Source organism: Chlamydotis macqueenii, chromosome 5 (genome assembly GCF_036417535.1).
Source record: "Chlamydotis macqueenii isolate bChlMac1 chromosome 5, bChlMac1.mat, whole genome shotgun sequence".
Taxonomy (NCBI): Eukaryota; Metazoa; Chordata; class Aves; order Otidiformes; family Otididae; genus Chlamydotis; species Chlamydotis macqueenii.
Genome location: NC_141560.1, coordinates 28,813,931 through 28,829,143, shown reverse-complemented (window position 1 = coordinate 28,829,143; position 15,213 = coordinate 28,813,931). Strand labels below are relative to the sequence as shown.

The 15,213-nt window shown below is 41.1% G+C and overlaps 2 protein-coding genes across 3 annotated transcripts in view; both read right to left on the bottom strand.

The window, feature by feature from the left end:
* Positions 1–3,516: 3,516 nt before the first annotated feature.
* Positions 3,517–8,912, bottom strand: EAPP (E2F associated phosphoprotein). Its single transcript, XM_086749572.1, has 6 exons — positions 8,808–8,912; positions 8,110–8,291; positions 6,954–7,052; positions 6,476–6,599; positions 5,497–5,616; positions 3,517–4,121 (listed from the first exon to the last, which is right to left on the bottom strand). The coding sequence occupies exons 1-6, from the start codon at positions 8,879–8,881 to the stop codon at positions 3,857–3,859; spliced, it is 864 nt and encodes a 287-aa protein (XP_086605698.1). The 5' UTR covers positions 8,882–8,912; the 3' UTR covers positions 3,517–3,856.
* Positions 8,913–9,102: 190 nt separating this feature from the next.
* The window catches only part of SNX6 (sorting nexin 6), a 28,752-nt gene continuing 22,641 nt past the window's right edge, over positions 9,103–15,213 (bottom strand). For both annotated transcript variants that reach the window (XM_086749275.1, XM_086749276.1), the window contains exon 14: positions 9,103–10,942. In XM_086749275.1, coding sequence (XP_086605401.1) covers positions 10,889–10,942 — 54 coding nt within the window. In that variant the 3' untranslated portion in view covers positions 9,103–10,888. The remainder of the gene's footprint in view (positions 10,943–15,213) is intronic.

Here is a 15,213-nt window from a genome sequence, read left to right as displayed (position 1 = left end):
GCCGCTCTGAGTCACACCTAGGAGATTGGGCTGCGGCCCATTTTTCTCTCATCCTCTTTTAATCTAAATGGACGTTTTGGGAAGTATAGACCGCGCTCGGCAGGACCCACGGGAAACAGGGTAAAAATACCCTGCAGGAACCTCCAGTCGTCGGAGGGAAAGCCCACCCAAACCCATGGCTCAGATGAATGAGACCCTAATACCAGCCAGCTCTGACTAGATTAATCCCATACGAATAGGAAAAATAAAGAGGCAATAGATTTTGCAGTTCTGTGTGAGGGATTTCAGTGGTGGTTCGTGTAGGGCCACTGTGGGAGATTACAAGCTGCACACAGCTGTGAGAAGGCGACCTCGGAGAGGGGAGCTAGGAGGGTTGTTACTGAGCAGTGTGTTGCTGCTATCCAGGAACCGCTGTTAGCCAGCAGGGCACGTACTTGGCAGGCCTTGCTGCGTGCGCTGGCCACACGTGCAACAACACCTGGTCAGTACTCTGCCACTGAATCTGCTGAGGCTATAAACAGAGGCTGCTCGGAGCGGAGGAGAGAGAAAGAACCCAGAGCACACTCTACGAATAACAGGGGACACCCTGAAGGTGCTGCGCCTACCTCCCTTCTCTGCTCTGACCCCGCTGATAATCACCCTCCTGCTCGGCGGTGTCTCCGGCTTAGTCGGATTGGTAAGACTCTCACAAAGGGAAAATAAGCTGGTAACAGCTCATGCTAGGAACTGTAACTGCTTATGCTAGCAACTGCTTGTGCAAGGCTATAATAGAGCAATAAATACTGTTGTGCTTTTAAATATCACATGCTGGGTGAACTTTGTGCATAGGAATCCTACGAACCAGCTACAACTTCCCTAAGGCACCTGCGGCCAGAAACCAGAGGGCGTGGGACACCCTGCCCCTGAACACTAATTAGCCTAAAATAAGGAGGAATTCCCAGAGATTGGCCTAGGACTGGATGATTAGGAAGGCCGTTGGCACCTTAGACTAGCATTCTTGTTTAGAAGACAAAAGTCTGCTGGAAGGGGACAGGTAGGTGGCAGCCAGGCACCATGGCTAACCAGAGCATGAGGTGCAACCACCAGGCCACCAGCCAGGGCCTCACACGCCAAGCATGCACACCATAGATTAGGAACCAGTATCGACGCACTGTACTCGCCCTGCTTAGTAAATCCATTGGCGATTACATCACTGAGCAGTGGGATTCTGTTCTTGCAGCCACCCCATCCCCACCTTCACCTGTACAGTAAAAAACAAGGGAATACAGCCACAGGAGGATGCACATCGGAGTTATTTACACAGCTGCAAAATACAATTACAGTACCAGGAGATAACTGGAAAAGAAACCAGCTGGCAGAGAAAACTGAGCACTGTAATAGTTTGTGTGGCAGAATCTGAAAAGGGGTTTAATTCAACCAGAAGACATTTCGACACACTTTATCTATGCAGATTTATTTCAGCACAAGAAGAAACGAGAGCATTCACACAATTCATACCCCACACAACTGGCTACAGGAGCTTTTGTCCCTATCCACTGTTGCTTGTTGCAATTGCTGATGGAGGAGTCTTGTGTTGGTGTTGCTGCTTGAAACAGTGGTGGTAATCATGAAAGCTTCCTTTCTGTATAAGCACGTGCAAAGTTCAAGGACAAGTGGTATATTCAGGGCACGTAAAGCATTACTCCCATTCAAAGCTGCAAGAACATTGTCAATATGGGGCAAATGACTCCCAGTCCTATCTGCTCCAACACTTCCTAAGAAGTGGCTCTACAATTCAAGTGACAAGGCAAGCAAGAAGCAGCAAGGAAGTACCTGAGATGAGAGGAAAGGTAATGTTGAGGCATACCAGCTTCAAAATCTCCTGCTACATCTGCCGTAACCCACCAGGCGGTGCCCAGGCCCCTTACACCATTTCAGTAGGGTGCAGACTCACGAGACAGTTTTGTTGCTCATTATCCCCTTAAGAAAATTGACAATGTTCCCCTTGTATAGTTTCCCCTCCTTCGCCAGCTCCATTCTACCCCTGCTTAGGGACCACCATCACCTGTTGTTCCTCTTGCATCGACACCTGAGCCCTTGAACTACATTCCTGCATGCTCATGTTTCCAGTAGCTCAGTGCAAAGATCCTTAACCTGGCGCCACACAGCACCTTTGTGCTTCACCTGGAACGTGAAGACAGCTATATTGAGGCCAGCCATGCCCTGCAGCACAGACTATATCCTCTATCACATCTGCTCCTCCACACTTCTACTAAGAAGCAACAGTTCTTCCTAAGTCCAAAATTTTCTCTATGCATCTCCTGGCTCATGGCACACAGCAACGATTTACCCCACTTTACATGATCCCATAGCTATCAATATGTGAGTCAGACACTCCACTGATCAGTCTGACTGCAGGTAGCAAAGACAAGATTGAGATCTTATCTCGGGCAGATCCCAAGCCTGAAAAGAAGTATGGCTCAGTGCTGACCGTAGGTTGCATGTGCAGAGGAAGGTGTACCACACTAGCCAACCAAATGTTCAGCAGCTGCTTCAACAGTTCTCTATATCAAGCAGAGGTTAAGTTTGAAAACAAGAAGACAGCGTTCTCCTCATGTAACCCTGACTGAAGAATCAATGTGGTTTTTTTCTCCCTAATCTCATGTAACACTATGGAGAAGGAGTGTGTGTAGATTAGTAAAATACAGCACCAGGGACTACAAAAGCTAACCAAAGAGTCACAAGATTTTATTATAATCTAAGGCACGAAAGAAGTATGTTCTTCAGGTTCCTACCTCCTAAGTTTAAATATTTCTGACAATTCCTCAAAGCATATGTAAAAAATTATTCCTAGTACTATTAAAAGAAAAAGCATAAATATGAGGTTTTTTTTTTTTTTCAGACAGATCTTTGTTCAAAGTGAAGTGTTAAAAAATATCAGGCTATAAAGAGGAGACATTACTTACTAATAAAAAAACCCAAGAGTTCACCCCTTGGGAGCATGCCTGGATGAAGAGAGGGAAGGATCCATTAACATCGCAGTGGTTTCACAGACTAAGCAAGAAGTCTAAATATCAAGTAGCAGAAGCTCTTTATGCTTCCATAAAGAAGCTGTAAACGTACTAAACAAACAGAAAAAAAACATACAAACTAGTTCTATGGTCATAGATCGGACCATAAATTTCTTCTTAAAATGTGTCATCATAAGGAAAAAGGACAACAGAAAAAAGTCCAGTATTTTCTTCATATACATATTTACATTAAAAACTCTTAACTGCATTACTAAGCATTACTGTGTTGATTTAAATGATCCATGCCAGCAAACTCAATATAAGATAATCTTCCACTGTATAAATTAAAAATTCATTTTTGAGATCTTAATGGGCCAAAAATCCAAATATAATGACAATGCCTTCATTGTCAAACCTACCTCTGTGCAAATCTACCAAGAACAGCAGCCTAAGGAAGCCCAACATCCCAACAGAGAGTTGTTTACCACGTGCCATGGAAATAACCAATGCAGCTACGGAGACCCAGTGACTATACAGGATTTATTCTAAGCAGCAGTTCTAATACATACTGGGATAATGGATAGGATATATACAGGGAATTATCATAAACACAGATCTTACATTATATTTACAAAATTTTAAATCCTCAATGTTGCAACCACCTGACAGCATGAGAGAACACTGGCCTCAAATGCACAGTTAACTGTATTCCTTTCATAAACTTTGTAAAAATCCAACAATTATAAAGTTCTCTGATGAAAATGTACCTTTAAAAGACCATATTTAACAAGGGCTAACATGCCCGCATTTCTGACACTTCACACAGTCTTAAACAGTGCAGGATTTTTTCCCCTGCCTTGGTACATTTAGCAGTGGCTGGCTAGAACATTGAAGAAGTGAAAAACTTCATCTTTATCCATTACTGCCACTTCAGTAGAGCATTCAGTACATAATACTGGATGATACACTTCCTCCTCTTCCTCATTTGATTGTATAGAGGTAGTTTCTCTGCTGTGCTTCATTTTCTTATTTCTCTTCTTTAGCTTCTTCCTGTATTTCAGAATTTCCTCTTTGTTAACCACGCAGTTCATCACAAACATTGCTCTATATTGTGTTTTGTAAGATTCATGTCTATGGAGAAGGGGAGAAAATGCAAGTCACACAATTGGTAAAACTCCGCTTCCAAGAAATCAGTTATCACCCTGGAAATGGGATTAAAGATAGGAAGGACCATGCCAAAGGGCTGAAAGCCAAATAAATATGAGGTTTTATAAACATAACAAAAGTCACAACTACAAAAATCATTACAAAAAAACCCAGAATTTTAGCCATCTGTCTTGTTTTTAAGGTGTTTTTAGAAACACGCTGGTTCTTGCTGAAGTAAGCACCTTGGAGTACAATAGTATTGCTACTACAGAATTATGCATTGCTATGTATAGCAGATGAGAGGCAAAAGATCATGAAGTTGCGAATGGAAATGACTCAAATACTGGCATTTATATCCTAAAATGTCTTGCAAGCCTGAAATTCTTTATTTATAAATAACAAACATTTACCTATCACACTTGAAAAAGCATGTCTATAATAAAATATAAAAAATGTATTTCAGCGGTCATCAGTATAACAACTGCATAGCTGGAGTACGTAGCAAAATTCAGGGCTGCAGTTCAGTTCAACAGTGTCCCTCAGGCTGCAGTTTTACAGCAGCCTAAACCAACATAAAAGGTGGCTGCAGAGGTCCTGTCTCGACTTCTGCTGGCTTTACTGCTTGTACAATTCTGTGCTGAGCTAGTTCAGTTTATTAAAACCACAAAAGACCAATCTAACAGTAGACAGTTTTGTCAGCTTAGCAAACTGAAATACTTAACTACAGAATAGGGTCAAGGAATACTCTAGCCAGTAAAGGGAAACAGCACCGAGTACTTAGATGATTTTAGTCTGCTGTGGAATTTCACCCTCAGTCACCGAAAGTACTCAATAAATGAGAGGTATTTTATTCCTCATTTCACAAGGTTTCTTTCTCCTTTATTCCCCATTCAGGAGTCCCCTCCTTAGCAAGAGTCAGCAGTACTAACTAGGTTTGCAGTGCAGTCAGATACTGGAGAGCTGCAAAGACACTACAGATCCTCACCTACATGCTTTCGAAGTACTTGAAAAATAATAATTAACCTGGAATAATTTTATGCCTCTAAACATCAAGCCAATGTACTTTAAAAAAAAAAAAAAAACAAAAACAAAACAAACAAAACAAAACATCACCCCACCCACAACTCATGCTAAAGTTCTACCCTGTTCTTCCTCATCTCTATGTTGCAGGTTAAGCTTATCATCATTCTTACAAAGCGCATTTACCCCTACATCTGATTCACATATACCTGCCCTCTTTTTTATCATCTCCACCTCGCAAGACAGACTTGGCCAAATGAATTTATCATATTGCATACACAAAAGTACAACTGACAAAAAAAAGACATTCTAAGAAGACCCCTGATTGTTCGCCAATTACCTCTGACAGTCCAGGCATAACGTTGTCATGCAAGCAGGGCAATTCAAAACAGCATCACTATTTGGAACAGCTGAAGGTTTTGGCTGCTGCTGCTGGGGCAGTCGTCTCTGATTACGGTACCTACCAGTTCAAGACAGGATGAAGGAGAGACAAAAAGTGAAATTATGTGCCCTTGTTGTCAGATATATCAATTCAACCTCCAAACCTTTTTTATATCAAAATACACCAATAAATATTTGGCTTCTTCTGGACACCTTTTTCACTAACTCAAAGCACATAAATAAATACACTGGGGGAAAAACCACATACTAGTACCTTCATTTACTTTGTACAGAGGATTCTTATTTGGTGAAAGAAATACATCTAGCATGAGAATCTGTGCCTAATAACCCTCTTCTCTGACAAGGCAATTGTCTCAAGTGCAATCTCTGCATGCAACATACACGCACGCAACAGATTTGCGTGGAGAATTTTACTCCTGCTGCAGCAACCATTTTTATATTTCACATGTCAAGAAACTCAATAAAACCACTTTGTGTTGTTCCTGTTTTATCTGAACATTTTGTGGCTTGCTAAGTTTTGCAAAACCATAAACACAATACTTAGCAGGACCCAGTATTAATTTAGCAATCAAAGTATCACAGGGCATTAAAAATTGAAACTAGAAAATGTTACAACCTTTTCATCCACAATATGGATGTTTAGAGGAGATCTACAGACAAAACTGGCTTACCAAACTAGGAAATTTTTTATTTAAAAAAATTGCAAGTTTTAGAACGGTGTAATTTTGAAGACTCAGCTTCCATTATATATCCATAAAAACTTTACAGGTTTTTAAATTTCTAAGCTGTAAATTTAAAAAAGTCTTTTCATTACATCGGCTTGACAGCATAGGCTTTTTCTCTATATTCACCATTTTCAGTTACTTTTTTCATTTTATGTTAAGCATCCTACAGTTCAAAGATTTATGGTCTCTTACCCCCTCCTCTGTGAGTCTACCCACTCTTGGTCTCGACTGTCTTCTTCTGGGTCATACAGCAGCTCATCATTGGAAAGAATCCGACGTTGCTGATGTTTTCTGTTTTTCCGGACATCCTGTGTAACTGGAAAGATTTGTGCAAGCACATGTTACATCCATCAGACATATGATGATTCTCTGCTTAAATAATAAAAGTATCAGTTTCTCAGTTTTCCTCTTCCTCGCAATAAATCTGAACGAAAACATGAGGGCCTAGCTCATCTCTCCTCCAAATGGGCGACTCTAAAGCACTAATGCACCTTACATACACTGGGGTACATGACAAAGTTGCAGGAACGACATTGAGATGACACAGGCTGGTAATTCCCTGCAAAAGGCCACCTTCAAGAACAGCCCCTTGACCTCCAAAGAGGAATCTACTGATTCTGAGAGTGTTGCTGTAAAGATGTCCTTGTCTTTCCTCTCCTCAGCCATTTACCTGTTTTATCTTCATCCTCTGAATCAGAATCAAAGTAGATGTCATCATAGTATTTTGAAGTGGTGGCAGGTCCAGTCTGCCCAGTACTTGAGGAAGTACCTATGTTTGAAATTAGAGAGAGAAGTGGTAAGAACAACCCACCAAAAGGACAGCAAGTATACAGCCCAGAAAAAACCCTCACTAGTTGTTCTGTCCAAAAGTGCTCTGCTTTATCTGGGTGTGTTAAGTAACAGCTCTCCCAGTTTATTCCCACATCCTGATGATCCACATTGCTTGTGGTATTTCATTTACAGGTGTTCTCTCAGAGCAATGCTGCTCACTCTCCTGAGGTGAGCCTCAGGTACAGGTCAAAGGAAAGTTCCTCCCAAGGTACACTCCCTTTAGGCAGAGAGGACACCACATCAAACGTGCCTGCCTCTGCCCTATATAATCCACATAATCTCAGACACTCCATAAATCTTCACTCATGGGAAATAAATACAGGTGTGGCACATTGTTACATAAACTTTGACTCAAACCAAGTACGAATATACTACCTTGATTTTGCTTAATCCTCTCCTAAACAAGGCACTTTCAAACAGCAGAACACATCTTTAGTACAGCTTTACGATTTGATGTAGCATGTTATTATAAGCAGGTAATGAGGAAGAGATTAATATTTTTTGCAGAATTTTCCCCCCAACTGATCTGGAATCTGAATCTACCATTCTACCTTTCTTCAATAAAGGGCTCCAAATGTTGATAGTATCTGGAGCCACTAGAGAGAAGAACAAGAGACCGCAACATCTTCAAGAGACTTCTAAATACATGTGAAAAAACAACTTAAACCAGAAGTTATAGAGACATTGGAAAAAAGAGGACTGACGCAACAAAAAGAAATCATATTAAAGTAGGAAATCAGAAGTTCAGAAACACCAGAATTGAAATTTTAGAAAAAATACAACACAGGCTTTCACTGAAGCATCTGGTGACCATTTCTGCAGGAGCAACTGGCCCTTTTAAGATTTTCTGCAGGCTTCAAACAGCACTCAAACTAACAGACAAACCACCACCACACACAACTGTAGCCACAAGAATACGACATTAACTTTTCACCCTAACTGGACACCATTTAACTCAGGATTTCATATGCAGGCTGGTGTTAAGCGTGATTTACCCATTTCCGTGGATTTCCATTTGCCTTCCATAGTCCTCATGGTGGTGTTCAGTTCCGCTTCCATCTCCTTTTGGAACTCATCATCACTGGAAGACTCGCTCTCCCCAGTCAGGCACTCCCGTATCAGCTTCCGCTTCTGGTCAGGAGTGCCGTGTAAGAGCACATCCACCTCATCTTCTGAGCTACAAATATTTAAGCATTACACACCTAACAATGATAACCAGCTTAAAATACTGACCGAGCCACCTGGAGAACGAACATCTAAATTGTGTGAGCGCACTGGGAAGCGCTTATTCGTGTGTTTATGGGAAATGTATTTATTACAATGTTTTATTAGCTTGCTGGTGTTAAAACTCTGGTTTTAACGCAAAGGAGCCTCAGCTGACTGGCTGCGGCCTGCCGCGACGCCTCCGCGCAGGGGCAAGGAGCTGTTTACGCACTGGCATTACGAGTTACACACGGAAGCACTCCGCTTTCGAGGAAGAAAACCGCGAAGCGATTCTCTACGGACCCCCGGGCTCCACCCCGCGGGCCTGCGCAGCGCCCGGGCCGTGCGGGAGCTCCGCCGCGCCCCGCCGACCATCAAGCCCAGCGCCCGGGCCTGCCGCCCCGCCGGGCCCCGCGGCGCCTCCCCGCACCCCGGCCAGGAGACGCCGGGGGAGGGGCGGGGGGGCAGATGGGAGCAGGGACCCACCCACCTGCTGAGCGCTCGCTCCTCGTCGCTGGGCTCCTCCACCACGTACGGGTCATCCTCCTCCCGCAGGCAGCTCATGGCGACGGCCCCCGCCCCGCCCCTTCCGGGTTCTCCGCCGGCTTCCGGCGGCCGAGCCCCGCCCGCGCCACCGCCTCCTCCGCTCCCCGCGGCGGTACCGGCCGCTGGGCCCGGCTCTTCCCTCCGTTCCTGGAGCTGCAAGTCCTCGGGTCACGTTTTAAGTATTTCCCTTCACAGCTACAGGGAGGGGTTAGAGCTCCAAGAGACACACCCAATACCAAGAGGCTTGAAAAAAATTTAATGAGCTAGGAACACTGAACAGCGAGGACTAACCTAAAAACTGTTCCCACATCCTACTTAAAATATTTACAGTTTTGTTAACTATATATACATTGTAATCTTTGTTCCTTATAGTCTATTTATAGATGAGCTCCTTAGGAATTATACCCGTTATATGTGGAAGGTGAACAGCACAGCATTACCGTAGCAGCCGCTGCCGGAAATGTTGTATGCAGCAGATGAGTGGTGAAGAGCCGCTGGGCACTGGCAATCGAAGTCTGAGGCTACGTGTTGGCAACTCAATGAACAACACAAACGGCACGCTCAGCTAAGAAACTCCTCTGTCTCTGAGATGTTCTGATGTGCAAGGCAGCAGGGTAAAAAGATTACACTGTGCAATTCACGCTATCTAAGGAAAAAAAAAAAGCAAAATAACAAAATAACCACACACCTCTGTGCGGCAGTAATCACGGAGACATTGACTTACATTGATCTGCCTCTCCAAACATCCCACTCACCCAAAATTCCGCTGCTCCCATATAAAGCAGCAATCCCACTGTGAAGAACAAATAATCAAGTAAAGCCTAATTTTATGACATCCTGATATTACACGACAGAACAGCACCTCTTGGAAAAGTTTCATGGTTTCAGTAAGAGAGACAAAACAATACAACAAAGAAAACTGGACTCATAGCTCTAAGTTCTAAGCCCAGTTAGCAGAATGAGATCCTTTTCAGGCATTCCTTTATTGGGTATACCTTTACTTTTTATATTCTGAAGTAAAGCTGCTTATCTGTATCAAAGTGGAGCAGTATTACCTTTCACTGATATTTTATGCACTTTCCAAACCCCCTTCTGCTACTTTATTTTATTTTTCTGGAAATAAACCCACTAAGTTATCTGAAAACCATTTCTGCCAAAGAAATTGCAGAGTCAGCCACCAAGCTCAAGACAATTTAAATACACTGGATAGGAAAGTCACAGACTAACGGACCTGAGAATGCAAGTGAAAAATTACTGGGTGAGCATTTAGTGTCGGACCAATCCAATACCTACTCAATGGCTTTACAGGATGAATAGAGAAGAAAACTAATTAATCTGATTTACTAGAAAATACTAAGCTTACAGATGATACAATGTCTGCATAATTTTAGAAAAATCATCGATGTCATGGTTTATTTTACAATAATTGGATTAATCTACAAGTTAAGGCAAACATACTAATGCATTTGCTTTTCTTTTTAAATCATAGTTATAAAGGTTACACAAAGTTCTCCAAAATTTCTAAGAAATGTTCACAATTGAAAAAAAGATTAAGTTTCTTGATATCAGTACATGGAAAAAAACTAAGACAGTGTATACAATGCCATTATAGTAACAATATTCAAATATCTAATGGTAATATTTATGCCATTTGAACAATGTGCTTCAAATGGTGAACTTCAGAAATTACTTACAAAGGTAAATAAGATTGGCAGCCGTATCATAGTATTCATAACATGAACATAATTATATTGGCTATTTTCACAAAAACAGAGTATTTGGTTTCTGAACAATGAAAGCATATAATGATTAAATAAACATGAGTATGTATGTATAACAAGTATGCTGTTGCTTCATATAGTCTGGAGCTACTTTCAGGTGTTTGTTTTAATTCTCTTGAAAGAAGGAGCTTGCTTATGCACACTTTGCCAAATGTTTTCTCCAGGGAACTGTAAATGCTTATTTAAAGTCATGAAAACAATCCAGAGGAGGGCAGCCCTTGTTAGTGGGAGGACTGAGCGCAGCTTATGTGTCACCGTTTAACACTGCCAGGCAGCTCTGCAGCAGCTGTAAGTTACCCTATAAAAATAAAGAAAAATACGGTCACATTTCCCTACTTTCTCTTACACCTGTGGCAAAAAGATGTTTATTAAATAGCAATGACACCACTAAAGGAAAACAGATAGGTATTAAGCTTATGTAGAAATATTTATGTAAGTAACTTTTATCTTAAAGAGTTTTTTGGATGTAGGAGCATTGTGTCATGGAACTAAATGGAGCCAACTGGAGATTCAAAAATAAGTATTTAGTACATATTTCTTCAGAAGTTTCTTACTGAAGACCTAGTCTGGCCACAAAAACTATTCACTGCAGAGCACTCTCTTAGCAATGAAGTTGAAAGTTTGCATTTCTTATACAGTACTGGCATTACTCTGTCACTGGAATATCATTCCCAAAGCAGAATTCATATATTACACTGAATTCATCCAGAAGTGTTAACCAATTCACAGCACTCAGCGTCTCCTCACTATAGTAGCCATCTAAGCTCATAGCTCTGTTGAAGGACAGGCTTTGTTCGAAAGACAGACTGATTTACATGCTTAGCCAGGTGATTTAGCCATCAAAGTTGAGTTTAGCCATTAGAGCCGCAGCTACAGAAGCTATTATCAGAACATAAACTGAACTTTATCTGTAAGGCCCAGTTCTGCCCTTATTTTCAAACACCTGTAGGTCAAGTTTTTAATTCTATTTAAAGCACTGTGACTCTGCCATAAAAACAGAGGTTGACTTTCAGATTTCTGAATGAATTTACAGAACTGACACAAGATACCTTGTGAATTAAGCAGATGTGATCAACAAGTGTAGGAACAGAGAGTGCGGCACAGCTGTCTGATATTGAAGAATTTGAGCTATGTCCTTGAACACCACTTGCTCAATAACAAAAAACAGCAATTAGAACAAGATAAGTAAATACCAAAGGCAAAAATAGTAAAGACAACTAAAAACCTATAACCAATCCAAATGAAGCTTAAGATGTGTGAACAGTATATTGCTACCAATCGAATTAGATGATGAAGTGCATGCACTTCGCGTGTAACTGAGAAGAATTATAAAAGACTTAGGCTGACTGACAATAAAGGTCTCCGGAACACCATCCACAGAGTCCGTGCCTTTATTGCAACAAACAAGTAAGCCAGGATTTACTTTCCAGAAAAAAAAACCCAACCTGGTATTCATATTGTTTTGTGCATTCATTTATGCTTAGATGACTTTAAACTGTCTACTCATTATTAAATAGCTGTACTAGGTTTGTTCCCAAATCTGAAATCTCTGTGTAAGAAACAATATTAGGTTCTTGACAGCGTTAAGAGAAATCCCTATCAGGTTCAGATAAAAATGCAAGAACAAAACAGTCTGAATGCCCAGTTATAAACATGAAAGAAACTGCTACCTTCTAAAAATTTTTGGGATCCAAAGAGAAACCTGTAAAGAAAACTTCAGACAAGCAAAAGCATGTAGTTAAACAGTATCAGTAGCCATGATTTGCATGTCCTTGATAAAGAGCCCACACAAGTACTGAAGAAGCTGCAATTCTTACTTTTTTCAGTTGAAAGCATTTCAAGTGACCTGTGGTAGATACGCAGAAGGATACTTGTCCCTCAGCCGCAAAAGGTAAGAAACCGTAATTCTATCCCCCATTAAGGTTCCTATAATCCAGATTTAGCAACTAACTAAATTCAAGGCTTCAAAGTAGAAGATTCCAGTTGTGTCTACTAAATCCTTTTCAGTCTTCTCCAGAAGGCAACAATTCCAGTTACAGCTTCAATAGCTTTTTGTCCTTTTATGCCTATACTGGCGGAGGACAGTCACAAGCTATTTAAAAGGCCTGTAATTCTGTCATATGTAAGTTCAATATACATGAGATGCATACGGACTTGGTGGCCCATCTTCGTAGCATACAGGATTCATAAATGCAAGGTCTCTGTTACTGAACAGCTGAATATTGGCTGCAATGAAGAATAAAAAGGAAGACTTCAGCCTGAAGTTTTCAGTCTTCAAAAGGAATACTTCAGTCTGAAGTATAATTGTGGACTGCATGCATGTTACCTATAACAAAAGCATGACAGTGATCTTTTAGGCATCTCTTTACAGCTCATCAGCAGCACGAAGTATACTTGCAGTTCACAGGCCACTATGTAGCACTCTAAAGAAAAGACAGTACCAAGACGCCCTTTATAAATCAGTCATTTCCAGACTCAGCCAGCCAGTCTACTGAAGTTTTCCAAATGGGCCAACCATTCATGTTCATTAGATCACATTTACAAAGTTCACATGAACAACCTTATTTAAATTATAATAAATCAAGATCAATAAGGCTGTGAGCCATTACTCTTTCTGGCTGGAACATCTGGCATACTTGACTTACATCAGCATAACTTGATTAAGTCCTATAAATTCAGATTCAGAAAAGAATTTTGAGTTTCTGGCCAACTCAGACTCCTAAGCTCTAGATATCACTTATTGGTAGAACCGTGGTGACAGAAACATCCTTTTCAGCAAAGAAAGAATTACTGACAAAGCATTTAACCAAATCTCTTAGTGTTGGGTTTTGCTTACTCCTTTCTTCTGTCAGTTCCAGAGAGACATCTGTTGCTAGTAATGCAACAAACTCTTTTTCCACAAAAACCCACAGAGGAAAGAGTGTATATATTAATATTTGTGGAAAGAGAGGTTTAGGTCTTTTTATTTTTCATTTGAAGGAAGTGGCTATCTTAGTTACAATTCATTGGTCAAAAGAGTCTAAAAGTATAGCCAAGGCTATAAATGCTTTAAGTATATGATTATAACCTTAACAGTTTCACCAGCTATCAAACCTCCCTTCTTGAACATGAAGTCCAACACAGGAACACCTCAAAATCCTACTGTTTAAAATACCGAATAGGTTTAAATGCAGCTTTTGCAGTAAATGCCCGATCAGATCTTACATTAGCTACAGCCAAGAAGAAACACAGAGCTAGCAAAATAGAAGCTAACCGCTACCTAGAGGGACAGTCACACAGAATGGCCACAGAAAAAGAAACATCAATCTGTTTAGCATAGGTCAGAGAACAAGTAGAATCAAAATAGCTGCCAAACTGCAGCTTTAAAGTAAAACTAGGGTACATGCTCCTGTGAAGAAGGCAGCTCTCTCTCTTATTCTCAGACCCTTCCAGCCAGAACTGTGTGTTTTGACACAAGGGATGCTAGGAAAACAAGACTGAAAGTAAAGCTTAGAAAAACTCAGAGCAACTTTTAGCTCTCTTTCTACACTGCTGCATATGTAATAGTGCCAACATAAGGGAAAGGGTCATGCATCATCCTCCTTCCTGACAGTAGTCTGCGCTTGTATCAACTTAAAGCAATCTCAACCCACAGTCTCATTTTTAGCTTTTTCAAAAGTCTTGAGCTGCAACCAGGAAAGGGTAAGAGGATATTAGCAAACTAAAATAAAGTATTTTATAAGGAAGTAGTATAAACATAAGTAGGCAGAGAGGATATGCTTAGTATTTGTCTATACAGTGTCCTTGATTTACTGAAAGCTTGATTTCTCTATCACTCTCCAGTCTTCTAGAGCCACGCAGCCAAATACAGCTCAGTAAATGTGAGCCGTCTCTCAGAACCTTCTCTTGATTCTTTGTTATTCTGCCTTCTTCAGTCCAGCAATTTCTGTGGTTTGGGATCCGCTTTTCTTTCAGCACGGAGCAAATAACTTTTAACAGTAAGTCATGCAGCAGCCTTCATTGTGGCTGAATTCCTCTCAGGTGAGTTCCAGCACCCACGCCTGCATTAGATTTCACCTCCATGCTTTCTGTGCCAGGCAACTCCAAGACCAGAAGACACACAGCTAGACCGATTCAGAGACAGATGCATCTGCATGACATCTAGTGTGGAGATACTCGTTCCAGGAACAAATAAAACAACAAAAACAACCCAAAACAACACAACAGAATACTTATAACAGAAGTCTGCAGCAGTGTTATCTGTTGCCCCCAGCCCCTCCTCCCTATCAGCATTTTTGTGGAAAGATCACTTAGACGTCCTCTCCAGAACAAGGAGAAACCTTCATATTCCCCTAACATTGCTCTTCAAATATCAGGACACAATGCTATCTCAAAAAAAACCTCAAAGTCTTTTTGGATCTTCTATCTTCCTTTTACGGAAGTACCTCAGAAAGTCTCCACCAAACTATTTCATCCTCCAATACAGACTAATAAAAACCTATCCATAAGACTATCCTCAAATATGCTGGTTATAGCATTAATAAGAACATCTCCCATTATATAAAACTGAGAAATATGGTCTATTGCACT